Source organism: Strix aluco, chromosome 20 (assembly GCF_031877795.1).
Source record: "Strix aluco isolate bStrAlu1 chromosome 20, bStrAlu1.hap1, whole genome shotgun sequence".
Taxonomy (NCBI): domain Eukaryota; kingdom Metazoa; phylum Chordata; class Aves; order Strigiformes; family Strigidae; genus Strix; species Strix aluco.
In genome coordinates, this window is record NC_133950.1 from 12,176,157 (window position 1) to 12,197,254 (window position 21,098).

Below are 21,098 nucleotides of genomic sequence, written 5' to 3' on the forward strand. Positions count from 1 at the left end.
CACAAAACAATTTTTCTTTTTATTATGAAAACAAAACAAATGCCCCAGGACCAGGGTCCATGATTACCAGTAACATCAAAGATTACTTTCTAACTCTTTTTTTAAATTCTGTTGTGTTTGAGGCCAGCAATTTGCAATAAACAAGCTAAACTACTTACATTGACTCTTTTCAGTAACTGACATTTACAGGAATATACTAGAAATGGCACTAAAAAGTTTTAAGAAAAAGAGTTACGGTAAATTTGCATGCACATCATACAGAAAAGTAACTTTTTTTAAATATTAAAAAAACCCAGAAAACAAAACAAAAATACAACAACAAATCTTTCTGGATTGGTTATGCCAGTATCAGGGGTAAGTTCTAAGTGGCCTGTGTCAAATCCTAGCTGGTGGTTTATTTATTTTTAAAAATGACATTTAAAAAGATATGCAAATACCATTTCTTTAAAAAAAATGTATCTCGTTGTTTTACAAGCAAGATAATGCTGCTAGTATAATGAATCCTTGCCCTAAATTTATCTTCAACAATGCAGAGCCTGCCCACAGTTAGCCCTAGTGGTAACTGCTCATGTTTGAGAATGTCTTTTTAAAATTCAGTACTAAAAACGTTGTGGTTTTTCTTTGTCATGCCCCGATCCCTTCCCCCTAGCTCCAACCCCAACTTTAAAAAACATCATTCCTTTCAAAACAAGGAAAAAATTAAAAACTGGTCTAAGAGTCCCCAAAACAGAGAAAGAACTAGATTAGGTAACTGCAGTCTGCTTCTACCACATAGAGAACATGGAAAGAGACCTCACTGGTAACTAATTTGTATATATACACGCACACACGTGCTTGTGTATGTGTGTGTGTGGGCGCGTGCACCTATTACACACACTCACAAACAACAGTTACATAGTCCTGAAATATCAGTTCTACAGTTACAAACCCTGTCGGTAGGAAAGTTTAAAATCACATCAATACAAAACTGAAATGATTTTGTATAGACAACATTTGGTTAGCAGAAAACTGTTGTACACAACAGCTTCCTTTAGTAGATGGATCAGGGCCTGAGCCCATGGGATGCGGATCTCCCTCTGGTCCCACTGAGCCTACGTCTGATGGTGTGCCAAGAAACAGGCTGACCTTACAATCAGATAAAGTTTAACAAAGTTTTTAAAGGTGCAGTAATGCTGGTTGATTGGTAATAGGTCTGGTGAGATATTGTTTTGTCAAAACAGTTTTGTCAGAAAAAACAGTTTCAATAAAACTATTTGTGTGTATGCATACATATGAAATCATACTGATTTCAGTGAAGTTTCCCCTGGAAAACAAAGTTAAACTTTGTTCATTCAAGAAAAATTCTACCATAAAAATTTCTTTTTTTTATTAAGTTTAAAAATGTTATTTCAAATGTTATATGTTTGATCATTTTAAAGTTATTTCATGACATCTGTACTGACATGTCATGCAATACAAACTCAGTTAAATAAACGCTCTATCGTTTCAGTTTCCAACTCATTAAGGGCTGCTGCTACTTACTATGGACTGAAAACATCTCTTCTTTCCTGGAGACACTCTGAGCTGGAGATACAAGAGGCACCACTACTGACATGTCGGGAGATAATGAGCACTACAAACAATACGAAAATGAAAAAGTGTAAGAACAACATTTTGAAACGAAGTCACCAATTTCTTTCCTGAAACAAAGGTCATGCCAAAATGGACTTCTCCTGTGAACTGCCATTTCATAGCGAACACCTTACTTTTCATGAAAAGTTTCCCACTAAATGGTAGCCCAAGTTGCAGCTGGATATATCAAAGATATGCAGGTGGTTCTTCATATTCCTTGGTGGTTTTGGTTGGTTGTTTTCCTTGCAAATCCCCAAGCTAGGACAGGTTTGCCAACTAAACCAGGGATCCTCCTCCAGCGCTGCAGACAGTCCCAAGCCAGGCCCCTTTCCGTCACTTCACGCTTGGTCCCCAACCCTTCGGCTCTAACCTTTCCACTGATCTCGGTGGGACAGACCTACGCATCCCAGAGGAACGTCTGTACCCTGGCCGTGGTCAGCGGGGTTGTCCCCGGTGTCGGAGGAGGGTGACACGCTGCAGAGCCGGGTCCCCCCGATGCTGGCGACAGCGGCTGCTGGCCGGGCTGCTATTGCCTCCAACACCGGCTGGGGTTTGTTCTCCACATGGGAGCGACCACCATGTTACATCAACAGCATCGCTCAGGTTAATGCACGCAGGAAAAGGTTTCAAGCAGGGAAAACTGGGAGCTCGTTTATCCAAGTTGTCATGGTATTGAATTGGTTGCAATTATTTTAATTAAAATAGTAGGTTGGTTTTGATAATGCAAGTCTCAGACAATAGGAGAAACACAGATGAAACCCAACCCCATTAAAAAAACTTCTTAATTAGGTGTATATTACATTTCCTCATAGTAAATTCTGAAAATATATTACTAAGGATCTGTCTAGGGAAAGATTTTTTTAAGGGCAGAATTTAAAAAAAAAATACAGGAACTAAAAATAACTCCATTGTTAATGGAAAAGCAAAATCATTAATTTCAGTAAGAATCGGATAGACTAGTTCATCCGCTTTCAAATCCTATGGGAAACTATCTGCAAACACTTGAGAGCCTCCTGCCACTGGGCCAAGCACCCTTGTGACTGCAAAATGAGCCAAAGACACCCAGCAACTTAGAGGAGGAACTCAGTGGCTCACAGCAACACAGCATCACGCTCTCGGGGGGGGGAATTCTTTTCTACAGCAAACTGTGGGAAGTGTGTTACTGCCCCTATAGAGGTAAGACATGGACAGAGACACGTCAGCTGTATGAGACGCACATCCGAACACTCTGAAATGCTGATCTTTGAAAGACAGATTTTTAAAGACAAATGCGTAAGTGTCTAGCTAATAAAACCTCCGTCGATGGGCAGTAAGCGACTGGCAGCTGAGTGTGGATGCAGTTAGAAGTGCAAACCATGGAGTGCCAACAACAGGCTGGCCCTGCGCTTCCCCAGCTTTCCAGCAAAGGGACATCACCCAGACACCACATGTCCCAGCCCACGATCTCCCATCCTGGCTCTTGGAGGCAATGAAAATCGCGTGCTGGGGCTGAGGAGTCTTCCAGGGCCACTCACCTATGTGAAAAATAAAAGCTGGTGCAATCTGCACCACGGGGCCTCCAGCAAGCTGCTAATAGAGACCACAGGAACGTGAATTTTAGGGCTACCCCGCAGTAGAGAGGCAGCCTTAGGGGCTGGTACTGGGAGAAGGAAAGGCATAACTTTCTGTTAAACTCTGTATATTTTTTCTTTACAATAAAAAGTTAAGAATTTACAATAAAATTTCTGCCCTTCAGATTACAAATTTTATATAATTATAGAACTGGTGTTTTCCTAAAATTGGATTATAAAAGAAAAAACCCCTACTGTTCTACAAAAAAAAAAGAGAGGGTGGAAAAAGACCTCTCGAAACATTACTCGAAAATAACAATGTGCTGCATCAAGAAATTTTATCTACCTGTACGTCTCCAAAATCTGTACAAAACAGGAAAAAAGGGGGCTGGGGTGAAAAGAGAAAGAAGAGAGAAAACAAATCAAAAAATGAACACACCAAACATGACAGAGCACCAGACACACGACAGACTGGACTGTAGCACCTGTAGGTATAAAGTCCAATATATTTAAATAAAGTCTCAGATTTTTATTTGCTTTGTTGTTATTGTTTTGTTGTTGTTTTTTTTTTTTTTTTAATCTGGTTCAAACCACATTAGAAGTCTGCATTTCTGCTGGTCTGCAGAATGCAGTTTTGCTTTTGTTATTTTTTTATTAAGTTTTAAATGACCAATGGTGTTTAATAAATAAAGTACTTGTATATACATGAAATCAGGGACAATGAAAACAGAGTGTTTTGCAGCAGTGCAGGTCAAAACATCAGGCTGGACTCAAAAAATTGCAAGCCTTAAAAAAATGGGCTCTTTTTTTTTTCTTCCTCTCCTTTTTCTTTTTATTGAGATAAGCATTTCAGTGCCTGGAAACCTGCACCCTACATGACACAGAAGTAGCGTTCCCTTTCTAGGAGCTCACTACTGAAACAACAAGGAGAGAAAAAAAACCAACCCAAACACACACAACATCCCTCTTCAATTCCTCTCCCAGCTCAGCCTCAGCTGGAGCTCAAGTGCTCCTTTATTTTAAGCCCAGACTGAGGTGTTTGTCATGGAGAAAATACTTAAGCATGTGTCTAATGATGCACACATGACCCGCCTTGGTCACTCTGCAGTCCAGCTGAGAACTTTCAGCCAAAACCTGTTTTCAATTAAATTAAAAACTTTCAGAGAGAGTGTCCATTTCCTGGAAATTATCTATTTGATGTTAAAAATAACATTCCCAAGAAACTTGAGTGTCCCTTTCTCCCTTCTTCCCAACATATCCCCAAGAAAAACTAAAATTTTGAGTGGAAAAAACAAGAAATGCAACCACTTATATTGCTCATGTGCTTAAAGTTAAATTCATGCTTAAATACCTTCCTGAACAGGTGCCTATGCCTCTACCAAGATTAAAAAAAAGCATGTTAGCAATCCACAGTACATGAGAATTTTTTTGTTTTTTTGTTTTTATGTAAAAAGATCATAGCATCTGACATTTTTATCACACTGTAGACTTCGAGATTAAGAATACTAGTGCTAATAACAAATACACCAACTAGTTCAAAAGCTAACATCTTTCAGATACAGTACCATTTTACAGAGATTTCTTTTAAAAAAGATTTTTTTTACCTTGTGTGAGCCAGGCAGGCTTATTAAAAGAGAACATTCTGGGGAGAGGGAAGGGGCGGGAGGGAAATGTACTACAAACCCTGCAGAACTTTCTATTTATCTCCTGCTAAGAGTTCAAAGTTCTTCCATTTTCAACCAATCTTCTTCAGTTAAAATGTATTTTAGAGACTTTATGCAAAGGGAACTATTTGTCATAAAGTCTAGTCACACACACACACGCACACGCAAAGATCTTTGACCTATTAAAAGAGCGCCCCCCAAAAAATGGAAGATACCTTTTATAACACTGAATTAAAAAATAAAATAAAAAAAGTCAGAGAAAGAGAGGAAAAAAAAACCTGACCACCGTGGAACAAGAGCAGTATATTAAGGAGAGAAAGGAACACTGCAGAGCATTGGTGAGGGTGATGTCCATTTTGTGTGTAAGTGTCCGTAACTCATTCCGAATCGCTGCTGTCTGAGCTGGAGCCGCTGGAGCTGCTGCTCCCAGACTCCGAGGAGCTGCTGCTGCTGAGCCGGGAAGGGCCTCCGGAGGGAGCCGAGCCGGATTTCTCTGCAGGGAAGAAGGCAGCGATCTGGTTACTTGCAAGGAACTGAAATAGAGAAAGCTTGCCCACAGCCTTCATCCTCCACAGCTTCATTCACAACTTCATTTTGCCTGGGCAGCTATTTGCCCGCAGCTTTGGCTTGCTGCAACAAGGCCTGTCCTGCCAGTGGGCAGCAAGGTTTGTCAGGCTGCAGGTGACCGTGGAAGTTTGGGATGTGCACAGGAGCCCTACGGGAGGGCAACATCCTCTGCAGCCCTACGGTGCTCAGGTGAGATGGTGCAGAGCACCTGGGAAGCTCTGTCCACAGCCCTGCAGACTCCAGTGCAACCTCTGAACGCAAGAAAACCCTGACTTGTGCAAAGCTGGAAGAAGCCTAGTTTGCACTTGCCAAAAGCTGTTTGTAAACCAGAAAGTGTTCGTAAAGAGGATGCCTCCAACAACTCGAGTGGGATGCCCTGTGGGGCAGAGTTGGGCCCTTTCTCTGCACCTTCCTCCTGCTGTTGCCCAGAGACTGAACTTGCCTCACTGTGCAGGTACAAGCCAGAGAAAATGAGAACCTTCTGGAACAATCTACTGCACATGCGTAAGAAAGACTCTAGAACGGCAACACCCCACGTGTGTCTTTATCAACACCCCACCTACAGACCAAGCTGGCTACTCTATGGCAACACGGGATCCAAGGGTGGCGATTCCCCTTCTCCTGTCTCCTTGCCCTCTTTTCTCTTTCCTGTTTTTACTCTCTCTCATCTATATTCATATATATTAGTTTTGTATGAATTGAATTGCAATCAGTTGATTGTTGACGGGTTATTAGGAAAACAGTCTCATTGCCAAAGTGCCTTTATTCCTTCCCAGAATGGTTATCAGTTGATTGTTGCCAAATTCTTTCCATTCACTTACTAAATTGGTCAGTTAATAAAGTCACCAGCACAACTGTTCCTCTGAGTCACTGTTGTGACTCTTCCACCAGCACGCAGGCTTTCAGGGAATTCAAAAGATTCACCCACCTTGTAACCCACCGCATGGGACAAGACAGCACTGGAAGAATCTTTTGTAGCATCTTTCACACTACTGCACTATGTGGGGTCTTAAGCTTTTTTAAATCCCACAATGGAGAAAAATCATCTGTTAGATGCTCCGTGGTGCTGGTCTGTACGCACAGTCCTGCACAAGCTAACACCAAGGGGAAGATCCTCCTCCCTCTGAAGGATGAATTGCTTCCAAAACATCTCACATTTACCACCCAGGGGAGCTCCCACCCAAACAGGGACTAAAGCAGCCCCCCCACAGTAGCTCAGTGCCCAGCAGCAACTCGCTGTGCCCCGACACTACTGACCAACTGGGGTAACTGTCAGAGATGATCCCAAGGCTGCAAGAAGGCAGGAGTTTTGCCTCAGTGAGAACGTCTCTCTACATACACAACTCTTTGGGCATTGTTAGCACAGTAAAAGCAAATCCATTACCTTTCTTTGCAGGTTTCTTGTTGTTGTTTAGCTGCCCACTGACGTCCTGTAACCGTTTTTCTAGTTCTTTCTTCTTTTCCTGAGCTAACTCTTCTTTTGACTTTGCTGCTTGCTTTTTTCCACTCGCAGCTGTGGAGGAGGAATGCACAATTTCTGAAACTGCATGGTTGCAGGAGAAAAAAGAGTGGACATCACTATTTTACAGGGCATGTAAATCTGTGCAACCACTTCTGCAGTGACACTGCTAAGATCAAGTGACCACACAGCAACTACACATCCCAGATAGAGGACAACTTATGAAGTTGTCTAAATCATCCAATCACCATCATCCTGTAACATGCACTTTTTAAGAGAGATCTTCTGGAAAGTATTTTAGAAGATAGAAATATCCATGTAATAACCTTGTAGTTACAGGTTACTTACCAGCCAGTTATATGGTCAATAGTTACACATTTGTAATTACAGAATTGTTACATGGGTTTTCTGCCCTGTAAAATAAAGTGTCCCATTAAAGGCTGTCAGAAGTAAGCATCTGCCATTAAAACTTAAGATACCTCATGCAAGAATCTAGTGTGCTTTATGTGGCTTGAAATATAAAACAAAAAGAAGGACAAATTAAAATCCAGCTGAGGCAAAGGCTGGCAGACCACAGGAATGTAGCTGCATCAGTTAAGATGGAAGTGGTGAGAAGTACCAGTAACACTCATACTTCTGAGCAGAAGAAATATCCCTCCAAAGAAGGAGTAATTGAACACAGGTGTTGGCCAGTATTAGAAGCTCAGACACAGGCCAGATATTTTGCCTGATCCAGCAAGGAAATACCTACATTTCTGTGCACTGTTTTAAAGCAATGATTTAAAAAAAAAAAAAAAAAGGAATCTGGAAAGCACAGCCCTAAGAGGATGTGCCGCTGAACACTAAGCACTGCAACAGACAGCAGACAGCACAAGAGTCCAGCTGGGGTCAGGCACGCCAGCCTGCCAGCCCAGGGCATACCAGTCTCAGAGGATCTGAAGTTATCTGCGTTACTCTACGCTTTGGTTCCAAAACAAAAGGATGCTTCTTGCTCCTAGCCACTCTGGAAAATCTTTTCCTGAGCTATTCCAACAGTGAAGGACTCAGGGTGGGGGAATCAAAGCAGTGTATTAAAAAGCAAAAAGAAGGGTCAAAGTCTGAGCTTTGCTTAGGCCTACCTGAAAATCCTGTAGTGAAGAAATGGAGGTGCTCTGCAAGAGTTGCAAGTAGCTATTGTGTTATACTCTTAACGGGACAACTTCCTCTTTACCAACAAGCAGATGGACAGAGCCAGGACCACTTCAGGTAAGTGATCCTATTGCTATTCAGCTGGAGCTAAACTCTCAAGGGGCCACAAGAATCACTCTCTGTGGATGAGGCACAGAGAAAAGTCCGTCCCATACTGAACCGTACGCTCGGCAGCGCATTAACATTAATCCTCTGATCTGATATAGACTCAGGGCAATATGGTGATCAGGCCATCTAGAAAGAGCAATTTTGGGGTGAATATACAACTCGGACACTTACACGCAGAATCCACAGGTTGCCCAGGTAACTTTCTGCAAGTTATTTATTCCCTTGATGTCTTGGGTCCCAACCATGCTTTTTGTTTTGTTTTGTTAGCACCTAATTAGATGCTAAACTAGTCAGGATAAGAAACTGATCCTTCCAGATGTGTGCACCTAACACCTAACACAACGAGACTGAAACCTTTATAGTGCCTTCTAGATTCTAGATAAGTAATAAAGGTATCACACAGGTCTTGTAGAGGAACACAATAGTCCTCCAGGTCTCCACGGCATGACATCATGGGGAGAAAGAACAGAAAAAATAGAAAGTTTCTGTACGTTTTCATGGGAGAGAAGAATCTCTAAAAATCCCTGCCATCATATACTCAACAGCTGGGTAAGAGAATCCCAACACACATGCCCTGACTCCAAAGCTGAGCCCAAGAGCTGGTGGGGGAACGTGTGCCCCAGGAGGTAACTTACAAAATGGTTTCCTTTGTTTTTTCTGTAAACAAGATTTCACGTATCTCTCCAGTTCTCGTAAAGTTGTGGGCTTCAATGTTTCAAAATCTATTTCTATCTCGTCGGGATTAGAGTCTCTGAGGGAAGGTTCCCGTGACTGGATGATGTGCACCACCCTGCCCAGCTTCTCCCCGGGCAGGCGGTTGATGTCCAAGCTGAGTTGTCGTTTCTCATCGTAAGTCATGGGCAGACCTTCCTCCTCCTCATCTGAATCGTAGGTTGCAGATGCCTGTTTGCCTCCTTTCTTGGGCTGCCTGGGGGGGGTTGGCAAGCATGGAAACATTCATGGATATATAGAAGCAATGAACTCTTTCTTTTTTCTACCCCCCTTATAACAACCATCCCAATGCTCTTGGCCTTGAATCTCTGGCCAGACAGCTTGAAGAGCACCACAACTTCTGAAAAAGTTCAGAAGTCTGAGATCAGCTGTTCTACTCCCATTATATTTTAGCCCTGTGAGGCATGACAACAAGCCCATGTAGCAGCAGGGGGGCAGCAATGAAATGGCACATTCTTGCTGGCTGTGCAAAAGACAAAAAGCAAAACCTTATCTGAGAGTGATCAGGCAGGGATTCTGAGAGAGCTGGACAGTGGAAATATGCTGGTTCCACTGCCAGCTCTAACTTAAAGACTCCCTGGAGTTGTCTGGGAATGGAGACACTATTCAGCTATTTAACTGCTCTGACAACTGAGCTTCACCAGGAATTCAATGGAGACAGGAGAACTGGGCTGGAAGCTCTTGGCATTCCCCGTAAGACAACTTGCAGAAGGCAGGCTCTCACCTGTTAGCTGTGGTTGTGCTGTTTGCTTTCTTAGCTGGGGCTTTCTTCTGTTGGGTTTGTTTTGGTGGCTGAGCCACCTTGGGTTTTTTCTCCTCCTCAGTTTTGACTTTGTGCTTTTCTTTTTCCTTTTCTTTATCTTTCTTTTTCTTCTCTTTTTCCTTCTTCTCTTTTTTTTTCTTTGGTTTGTTCACTGGTGCTTGTGACAATGCAGCTAGCTGCTCATGGACGGCCTTTAGCTGAGGGAGAACAGTGTAAAAACGAATCAGACTTCAAGGTAAGATAACTGATGCCTCCACATACCCTTCCTCTACATCCCAACGTGTAAGTATATCCAAAGTCACTGATCAAGCAGTCTAGTGACTGAACTCAGGAGACTTTGCTTGATTTTAAATTCTTTAAAAAAATGCAGTGCAACTACACAGAAGCTGACTCAAATGAAAACGTCATTCTTGTTTTATAGGGGCAAATATAAATTAAGCTTAATAGCTCCATCTAGAGTGCTGACAACTTGGCCTCTGGAATCTGGGTTCACTTCTTGGCTCTCCTACTAGCTTGCTTTGAGACACCAGATAAGCTATTTCATTAATGCTTCATTGTATTACGGCAGCACATGTAAGCACTGTAGCATCTGGCATTGTGTATCTGCACAGTAAGAAAGGCCACGGCTTAAGTGTTTGCAACCACAACAGTCAAAACAGCTCACTTCTACAGATGGGGTACAGGGGGACAGTATCCCACAGGAAGCTTGAGACAGATTTTGTTATGCCTGAGCTCTCATACAAAATGGGTGTCTGTTCTTCCCAGACCCCTAGTATTGTCCGCATCCCCATTCATACTCTGGGATCCCAGAGGGAAGCCAGAGCATCAGCACCAAGAACGGCTGTCTTGAAGAAAATGAACATTACATCAAACACGCACTTGCTTCACCACTGAGCGTTTTTCCCCTTTAGCCAGCAGAAGTGGAGACTTCTTTGCTGCATCGCAGCCTCGATGGGATTTTTAAGAACAAAATGAAACCCTTCCTCCTATGCCCTTTCTATTGCACAGAGACACACAGTGTGGCCGTTGCAATACCTGCTCCTGGAGCTCTGCCAGCCGAGTCGCTCGCTCTTCTTCTGAGTCCGAGCTATCCGAGTCGGAAGAGCTCTCCTCACTGCTGTGACTGCTCTCTGTGCTTTTGCTCACCACGGGTGCTGTTGGTGGAGGTGGAGGCGGGGCCTCTGCAGGCTCATCAGGCATCTTGGCGAACCTCATCTCAAAGACATCCTACAAAAAGGGGGGGGGAAACTGGTGACAAAAGGAGCCTCGGCCGCAAAGACCTCACTCTGGGCTTTTAAACACACAGACACCCAGCATGGGTCAGGGTCTTGCTGTACAAGTAAATAATAACGATGGGTATATTTTGTAAGCCCATGAAAATTCTCCCATTGCTATATATAGCAATGAATATAAAGTTTTAGGAGCAAACGTGGCATTGGGCCATGCCATGTGAAGAGCATATCAGTTCTGCAGCAGAGAACATGGCTCTTTCCAAGGGCTGGAAGAATCACCGAATCTCCCTTGTTGGTGCCAAGAGCGGATCCACAGTTGGATCTATGAACAGACACCTCAACTAAACATACTCTGGAAGACGCATTTGCCAACACCTTTACCTGAAGCTTCCTGGCCATCGCTACCACTTCGTGGTCTGGAGGATTGTACTTGTAACAATTAGAGAACATTAACCGAATATCTGCTGCAAAACCTTGTGCATCCTGGTATTCCCGACTGTCCATTTTTTTCTGCAAACAAACAAGCCAAAGGGAAAGGGGAGAAAAAGCCATAAGCAGAAGGCATTTATAGCAACTGCATGGAGGACACGTGCATCTTGGAGACAGCTCAGAACAGCCTCAAAAAAATCACATTTATCTAAGAGTAGTTTGATCTGGCTTATTGGTTCTTAAATAACATTCAGAGTTTCTGCTTTTTAAAACAAACACTCAAACACCAGACAACCAAAGAAGTTGATATTGCTCCATAACAGTTTAAACACTTTAAGATTCTAAATTTGGGTTGTTTTCTTTTTCTAAGTAGTACCATATAAATTTGTCAGGGTCCACATTCTACTAGAAAATAGAGTAATTTAGAAAAAGGTTTGCTAGATCAGAAACTAACAAGGATCATGGGCAGGAGTCAACAACCAACCAAGCTACAATTACAGGCGTACCTTAATCGTATATATCTACATGCTGCTTGAGTATTTTTGCCCTGTAAATCTGAAAGGGCAAAAAAGATCATGACCATCCAACTCTGACTTCTTGCTAACACAGGGCACGAATTTTGCTTGGCAATTCCTACAGCAAGATAGGCATTTACAGTGCATTTACAACACCTATGCTTGATTTAAAAGTCCAACTGATAGCAAATGGATACAGAATTCACCTTTTATGAAACTATTCATAATGTCACTTCCTACTGTAGTGAAGATAAGTTATCAGGAGCTAAATATTTGCAACTTGTTCCTTCCTTTTATTTTTCAGCTCTCACTTTTGTCCATTTCTCTTGCTGTTTGGGACTGAATGACTTGAGTTTAGAGAACAGTTTTTAGCATTCCTAGAACTTAATTGATTTTATGCATATATTACTACTACGTATAAAACCTTAGCTCCAATTACTCCTACCAAAGGGAAAAAGAAGCTAACACTAGATTTCATTTGCATTTAAAAGACCTGGGTTTAAAGAAATTCTCTATTTGCCAAGTGTTTGCAGGCCTCCCTTTTGTATGTCTTGTGCACCTGTATCCCCCAGTGAAGGGAAGGGACTGACTGGCAGACAGGCTGCAAATGTGATCAGGGAAGACACATCCCCCATCCAAGCAGAAAGCAGGGCTGCTCCGGGTCCGTAACCCACGCTGGAAGCCCTAACACAAGCAAAATTCCCATTTGTTCAATGGAAGCTACAGGTATTTCACAGCTACACGGTAGACCTTGTAACTATGTTGAAACACTACACTGAGTCCTAAAACTTTTTTTGTTGTGAATAGGGCAGAATTTCACCTCCAGGGATGCAGTTTCAGAGGGACCTGCAACGCAGGGTGGTGACATTCCTGTAGCGTTAGTCCTTGCACTGCTGCAGCCAGACATCTGTGAAACTTTTGTCACAAAACCTCATTCCCTTGGTGAATAAATTAAGAAACAGCCTGAGCCACAGCACAAAGGCAGAAAGGGAAATAGGTTTGTGCTTCTGCTGTCTGAAGGAGAGCTGGCCTTGTTTGAAAAATTGGCCTTGGTCTCAAGGCCAATTCCAAAGCAAAACATATGTTCAAACGAAAGGGCCCATTTATTTTAAAATACATCTTACTGCATGAAAGGCCTTTTTGATGCACTTATATTTGTTTGGCACACTCAATGGCTGATTACTGCCTAGGAAATACATTCCAGTGTCTGAGGCTTCACTTTCATCCAAACCCAATAGTTTCCTAGCCCAACAGTTTTAATCTGTGGATTTTTGTTTTGTGTTGTTTTCTTGTAAAGAATAATTAACTTAACAAAAGAAAAAAAAGGACTTTCAATTGGTGGACTGGAATATCTTTGGTTACAAATTCACTTTGAGATATCCAGCTGCTTAAAAAAAAAGTTATGACATTTACAACTGCAAATCAGGAGTCAAAGACAAGCAGGACTGGCAGAGATGCTGGGAGGCCAGCTAGTCCATTCTCTGCCCCACACAGTATCTACCACAGCAATCTTATTTTTCCCTCAGCAATCAATTCAACTCTTTAATATTCTTTAATATTCAGAAATTTGTTTCCTAATGTCTAACGTGTCTCTTGCTCTAATGTAAGCCTTGTCCTGCCCACAGAGGATGCAAAGAAAACTTTGTTCCCTCCCTTCTTGCAGCGATCTTTTACGTGTTTGAAGATCTAACATGTCCCCTTTCCATTGCATCTTCTCCAAGACTAAACTGGACATCAGTCTGTCCTCAAAGCACATGCCTTGGGCATGGCATCAGGGCAGGTGCTGACAAGGGCCACACAGGTCCAGCAATGTCAGCAGAGGAAATGCCATCTCTGGCAGCTACTGAGGACTCAGCTTGATTTCTGGAGGTCTACTTGCACCTTACAGAATCTGCCTCAACAAGAGCAGCTGCTTTGTGAAACTGCGGTTGTACTCTAAAATAGATGCAACTAAGGAAATCTTTAAAAACTCCCCCAAAGAATGTCTCCTTGCTTTCAAGATCCTTAACTCAGCTGCTCTGAAACCCCAGCAATTCACTGCAAGAAAATTAACCAGTGAGCGTAGTTAGATCCCCGGAGGTAGCGCTTTATTCCAAAAGTAAACACCTTGTATAAATCCTCTCGCATAGCAAGGACTGTTGCTTGTTTGCCACTGAGTAAACCAAAGGCAGAGACATCCCCATTGCTGCTGCTGTGACCCGGCAGCCAGAGGACGGAGCGAGAGGTGCTCCAGGTTCCCCCAGCTCCATGATGGGCCCAGCACCCTGCCTCCCCACGCCAAAGCTCCCCAGCATCAGAGGGGGACATGAATGCACTGCAAGCAGGCCCTGTCTGCCTGTGGACAGGGCAGCTGAAGCGCAGGGCTGCTACAGCTTCATAGCAGAGTGTTTCACCTACCACAGGGAATTAGGGCTGCTGCCTCTTAGTTTTTAAAGCGTAACCTGTGCCTCTGCCTCCCTCTCTCCTCATCCTTCCCTCTCTACCCCAAGTAGTTCTGCTTTTTCCCCCTCTGTGATGACTATCAAAGAATTGACGTGGAGATGAGCTCACTGATCCGTCCCTTCGTCTCTTCCCACTCTCAGTCCTAGCTCTGGCACAGCACTCCAGCACACCCCTCTGCTCCTGGCTCTGCAACAAGCTCAGCTACAGCCCCTCCACCTCTCACCTGCCACTGGCACAGTCACAACAGCCAACCTGCCTCCTCCACCACAGAGAAAATCTCCAAATCCTTCTGAAGCACACCTCTGCTGGGTGCACAGCCTGAAAAAAAATGCTCCTGGACATGAAGGATATTCTCTGAAGAAAATCAAACCTCATGTAACCAGAGAACCAAAGCGACAAGCCCCCAGGTATTGGGGAATCTATTACAGCGGCAGCAATGCTCATGTTTTACTTTGTCACATAATTCCTTCAAGATTAGTTTGAAGGCCACCAGTTGTGCTGCTTTACCCCAGCCATTGTCACTTGTTTTAGATTTCATTCTGCACCTTTCAGAGCCACAGAGAAAGCCCCTGACACTGGAGAATTACACTGCCTGCAAGCGGCAGGTTTCTGTTCCACGCAGTTAACGTATTATAGACTGCATCTCAGTCACACTATGATCTACAGGCCAAGAGCAATGATAATAAAACACTCCATAAAAAAACAATACCAGACAGCACTTCAAACAAGTTTATTAACAAAAATACTACCACATGGAAAGACAAATCCAGAGTCTTCACATACAAAAGACTCCACTGGGTCTGCCATTAACTTATCTCCAGTTTTCTGCCCTACACTAGTAAGGTACAAAGGGAGTATCACCTGCACTTGTAGAAAAAGGGCAGAGGTGTACACTTTTTAAAAGAACAAAGTTAGGACTATAAAGGGATTTAAGTGCGAAGAAGTCACCAACCCAAGAAATCACAGCTTTCCACCTAGGTTTTGCAGAATACAGCACAAAATCTCTTGCAGTAAGAAGCCACCTAACCACATGTGGAAAACACCAGCTTTGAGAGAGTCAAGATTTTACCCTCACCATCTCTAATCTTACTGCATTCACCAAGGGCTTGATCTGCCAGGCTGCCAGTATCCCTGGAGACCCACAGCATCCCTAGGAAGTCAAGGGAGCGTGACTGAGCTGAGAATAGGTCTGAAAGGACTAAGTTTACCAGCAGTCCCACTAAAGTCAGCACAGTAACTGAATGAGTTCATCTAGGACGTGATCATCTAACGACTTGTATTCACCAGACTAGTAGAGAAAAGGTTATCCATCGCACTTCCTCACTCATGTGGTAACAGAAAGAACCGCTGCACTGAGCAAGAGATGCTTCTTCCCATCTCAGACATTTCTGCGAACCAGACGTACTCTGAAACTCCTTTAAAGCTACTGGCCAGTTTATAGACTCTTTGAACAGATTTTAACATGCAGCCTGTGGTAAGCATGGGCAAACGTAACTGTATGCACAGTAAACAGAGCGTCACATAGGAAGGTTCCTGATGCCACCTAAGTACTGCACCTCTGATCTGACTTACAGAAAAACACCAGAAAGTCCATGTGCAACCTGTTCCTGCTCCCAGCCCACTCACTGGCATCAGAGGAGCAAGGCTGGACCCACTCAGCAGAGAAGGTGGTGACCCCTGGAAGGGAGCAGACCAGAGTGCAAGCGACCCTGCTTTCAGCAGGAGGCAGGCCTCCTCACCAACGTAAATTATCCATTAGCCTATGATCCAAGCCATGGGGACAGACCTCCAAGCTGGTGGAGAAGAACAACTCCAACGCAAAGTGAAGTCAGCAGACCTTGACAGAAAGTAATCTAATTAAAACAATGTACAAGAATTAAGTAGGCCTTCAGTACTGGGCACCCAACATCAGCGGGATGGTGATGCACTGCAGTACCAAAACTGAGGGGAGTTTCTTCCTTCCTCATCCATGCTCAAGACCAAGAGAAAATGGAAACTTACCCAAAAAACCACTGGGACCTTCCTCTATCAGCAGAACATTAGAGCCAGGCACCAGTGCTCCAGCTTCGCAGACTACCATGTTCAACCTAGCCCTTTCTCCTGCTTTTACCACTGTGTTTCAGGGTCCCTCTTCTTGCCTGCAGCTCAACTCACCCTTCATCTTGCCCTCTTCTCCTGCTAGGAAATTGCTGCAGGCCTTTAACACAGCTTGGCTTAATTGCAAGTCAAAAATATTGCACATTGCACTGGCTTTTGTGAACGAAGCAAGGGCACTGCAAGCTCAGGAGCAGAATGGTCTCCAGGCCTAGCTACACCAGAGCTTGCTTACAGTGCTTTTGCCAGCCCAGAGACGGTCTTTTCTGTACAAACGCAATCAATAATAATAATTAGTACTTAGATAGTGCCTTCCAGATATCTGTCCTCACAACAGCCCTGTGAGGTAGGTTAAGTATTATTATCTCCATTTTATGACTGGGAAAACCACAGCACAGAGCTATGGGGAAACTTGCCCAGAACCATAACATCAGAACAGCAGTTAAAACTCAGACACTGGTAACGCCTGGTCTAATCCTCAGTGCACAGACCAAGACAACTATTTTCTCACCACTAAATAATGCAACTAAAATACTCATAAAAATATTGCAGCTGTAGTAAGAACTCCTGCAGCAGCATGGCTGAATGGCATGGCACATCAGAGCATGACACTACTTCCAGGTAGTACGTAGGATTTGCCAAGGAACATGAAAGGAATCATGAATGCAGCTGCCCTTTTGTCACCTGGGCATTTAGACAATCCCAGGCATTGTCTCAGCTGGCAGCAAAACACTTCTTGGCATGCTAGTGAAAGCCAGCAGAAATACCTTAACTTCCTGCATATGGAAGAAAGTCTCACCTCCACCAACACCGATTCCAATGGCTGGCTCACAAGCAGAAGATGGGGACTAGAAAAACATGGCTTAGCTCCATGGATATTTAGGAGGGATTCAGAAAACCTCCAGTCTACTGGGAAAAAACACCTTGAACATCGGACCATACTAAGCTAAGCTCTTGAAGAGCCAAGCATGAACCACACAAGCATCACATTATTTCCTCCCCTCCCCGAGCACCAGGCGATCATCACGTTCCAGTTGGAATTGCTCAGCGTAAGCCTATCTGGACCACACATCATGCCAACAAGCAGGCAGGCAGCAGTTTCTGGAAATGGGATACTATCAATCGAATCCTATGAAATACAGCACCTCTTCTTCTCAGAGCGCAACACAATCCCAAGGACATAAGTTTAAATAGCTGGACTATCCACAAAGAGGAGAGGATGCCATTGTACAGTCTGCTTTGCAGGGCAGAAAAAAAAAACCAGATGTCCCAGCTTACAGGGGGAAAAAAAAGAGAGGGCAAGGAAACAAAATATAAAAATATCCAGATGATATCCAAACAGGTTCAGGTTTCTACCCATGTCCCTTCCCCCTCCCCCAGAAGAAGCCAGTCCTCTGCAACCAGAGGGCTGTGACACCCTGCAAAAGAGGTGGTAAATGTGGACGTACTTTAACAGTACTGAGATCCATGGGGTGTTTGATAATATCATGATAGTCATGTAATTCCAAGGCCTCTGCATCAACAGGCTTGTAAAAGGGCCATGCATAGGCTGCATGCTTCTTCGAGAGCATCTCCTTGAGAATGCTGTCACAGTACTTGAGGTGCTCAGAGAGTTTGCCCTTCTTCCCTGCATGCTGGGGGACCTCTCCATCTTCAAGGTCTTTCTTTGGTGGTTTGATGGGCCGGCCGCCGCTCTCCCGTCGCGCGATGATTTTGGCCTGCTTGGGGTCCGAGAGGGGCGTGGGTGACTCGCTTCGGCTGGCAGTGATCGCCGAGGTGGTGGGGGTTGTCGTGTCTGCTTTCCGCTTCACTCCCTTTTTCTGAAACAGCAGATGGACAGATGTTGTAAATACCTGCCCAGCTCTCGTGCTATGCTAGCAGAAACCTAGCACAGTTCATCCTTATTTTTGAGATGTGCCTGTCCTCTGACAGAAAACACAATTACTTCACTGGGATAAATGGGACTTGTGACTAGAGGCTTCAACACACAATTCAGTGACTACAACACGATGTATTACTACATGTCACCTGAGCCACAGTAACCAGTCATTTGCACGTCTCCAACCCAACCCCAAACGTGATGCAAAATGTGTTAGCTCTATGTATTTCACTGAGATTTAAACTAAGGACTCTTACCTCATGTTTGCCAAGGGAAAGGAGTGCGCCCAGTCGATTACTGCAGCTCAGCTGATGCATCATGACTTAGTAAGTGTCAGTAACTTAACCACATGTCTGAGTCCCCAGTGGCAGGATCAGGCTATAAGTTCTGAACCAAAGCATATTAATCACCAAAGACCCATGAGCCCTCGCTCCCTTGTATTTAGTGGGTGTGCTAAGATAGATTGCTTATTATGGACAAGAGCAAGAACTTAATGATTTTGCCTTAAGCAAATAAAACCTCTCTCACAAATTCAAGCTGTGACTGTCCAGTCATCTCTCTCTCATGCTCCCATGAAAGATTTATTTCTCTGGAGAGAGAGAGAGAGAGAGAAGGGGGGAAAAAAGTTCCTTGTGGAAATCTAAGGGAAATCTGAAGTAAATCCCAACAGAATTAATTTTGCAGCGTGTATTTGGCAAACTCACTACTGGCTTCATCCTTTTAAAATTACTTTGATTCTCAGAAGCAAGTTATTTGGACAGAAACTGAAGTATGAGACAGGCTTCTGAGGAGGACAGCTTAGCTGCAAGAAGATTTAATTTACAATTTCACTAGTAATTCCCAAACTATAGGGTTAAATAAGCAAAACAATTCTGCGGTTCTGCTGGTCCATGCAACCTCACATTAGAGAACACCAATACTGTTGTGGTTAATTCCCCAGTTTAGAAAAAACCCCAGCCTTCTCTGAGCTATGCTTTCATAATTTTTAAAGCAATACACAGCTTGCTAGGAAAATTCCAATTATCCAAATGTTTTCATTTACCCATAAATTAACACAGTAAATAGCAAAACATCAATGACAACTCCCAGAAGATTGCTCAGTAAGGAAGACAGAACTAATGCACCCAAAACCTGCAGGCAATAGTCTCCTCCAACTGGAGTGACAGGCTTGTCTTGAACTGGTTTATGGCAGAGAGGAACATTCCTAGTGCTGGAGTCTGCAAACCTTAAAGGAATAGTCCCAGTAAAATCAGGGGCTCAGTTAGAGGGAAGAGATGTTTTGGGCTATATGGTGCAAAATGGGGGAAACCTTCAACAGCCTTCTGGTTCATGAGCATCAGCACTGGCTAAGGCTATGGTCAGAGAGCTTGTAACTGAGCTGGAGCAATTACAGTGGACATCACCTCAGCTGGGGTGCAGTACAACTGGCAAAACTTTTCTCAACCCTCTCAAACTCGACAGCAAACACTTGTCTGAGCACACCCCAAAGGGACAACGATGGCCAGAGAGGCAAGGAGTCAAATGTGAAGAGAAGGAATGCACGTAACCAGCAGTGAGGGGATGAAAATAAAGCACTGCTTAGCAATATTGCCTTCTGAAGAGAAAGGGGTCGGGTTCTCCATTTACCTTGACTACCGGTGGCGTAGGAGGCACCACGGGCATTATCGGAGCAGCAGGCGGAGGGGGAGCAGCGGCGGGAGGGGCAGTGACAGGCGGGACATTAGCAGTGATGGTTGGCACAGGGGTGGCAGCAATGACGGGCGTCTGAGACACGGCTGGAGGGACGTTCTGGAACGGGGCCGGCAGGGAGACGGAAGACACGGCCACTGCTTGCTGCGCTCCTTTCAAACGACAAAGTGAAAACGCACTGCAATGTACTGATGGTTACAAGTGCCGACAAGACATTGGGAACAAAGTGACACTGGTGCTGCTGGACTGTGCCGTCACAGGCTTGGCAAAAGGCTCCCAGTCCAGGGCCACAGGAAGAGCACAAAGGACACGGTGTGATTTGCTTGGTGCTGTTACCCCAGGGGTCAACAAAAAATGAGAAATCACTGACCTAAGTCCTTGTACCATGAGCTTTAGGCCAGCCACATGCAAGCAAAATACTTCAAGCTTTGCACATGGGTGTGTGTCGCTCTGGGACAGTCTTCACCCCTCTCATGCTCTCAGAGCTACCCTGTGCTCAGCAAAAGAGCAGGAGCTCAAGGAGAGGGAACGGAGGGAGATGGCTCTTCTGGACAGCTGCCGTCCTGCACCTCAACCTGGGAGCGTTTTTACTATGTATGACAAATGGTAACAACCACTTCCCTACTTCCAGCTAAACACCCAAGAGTCCAAAGCACTTCAGATTTGCCACAGAAGTTATACAACCAAAGAAACAGAGCTGGGAGTAGGGCCCAAGTCTCCTGATAGCCAGACCAATGTCTCTTACACTAGACCTGCACTGTTAAAGAACTGCTTCGTACTGTAAAGTTAAGGGGGACAAATCTAGTAATTAATAACCAAAGTAGCAATACTCCTCTAAGTTTCTATACCAGCTTTTATCAAAGTATGCTGAAAAGACACATCACAAATCTGTCTGAGCTTGAAGCTGTAACTCCATTTGGCACCTGAGATGTGGGAAAACAAAGAGGAACAGTTTACTTTCCCAGAGCAACAACTAAACCTTGTTTACAGAAAAAAATTCGCAACAGTTTAATTCAGCCCCCACAAGCTTCTTTATGAACTGTTTTACTGCACTTAGAGACATTTTAGTCCTAAATCCACTTAAAATCAACTCTAGGTAAGTTGAACTAAACTTAGCTTCTATTGATATGCAGTGGTCTACACAGCCTTTTTCAATGGCTTAAATCCTTTCTGTTG

At 44.0% G+C, this 21,098-nt stretch overlaps 1 protein-coding gene across 6 annotated transcripts in view; it reads right to left on the bottom strand.

Annotated features, from left to right (window-relative positions):
- Positions 1-21,098, bottom strand: part of BRD3 (bromodomain containing 3) — a 43,286-nt gene continuing 22,188 nt past the window's right edge. Inside the window, exons 5-14 of one of the 6 annotated variants that reach the window (XR_012625826.1) lie at positions 19,860-20,074; positions 17,803-18,174; positions 11,256-11,384; positions 10,678-10,869; positions 9,604-9,839; positions 8,783-9,075; positions 6,777-6,935; positions 5,104-5,318; positions 3,508-3,549; positions 1-1,612 (exon numbers count right to left, since the gene is read on the bottom strand). Coding sequence is in view for 4 of the 6 variants with exons in the window: in XM_074845923.1 (XP_074702024.1) it covers positions 5,203-5,318; positions 6,777-6,935; positions 8,783-9,075; positions 9,604-9,839; positions 10,678-10,869; positions 11,256-11,384; positions 17,803-18,174; positions 19,860-20,074 (1,712 nt within the window). In the remaining 2 variants the exon portion in view is untranslated. Of the gene's footprint in view, positions 5,319-6,776; positions 6,936-7,199; positions 7,265-8,782; positions 9,076-9,603; positions 9,840-10,677; positions 10,870-11,255; positions 11,385-17,802; positions 18,175-19,859; positions 20,075-21,098 lie in introns of those variants that run through there. The other 5 variants (XR_012625825.1, XM_074845924.1, XM_074845923.1 and 2 more) reach the window with 5 other exon arrangements.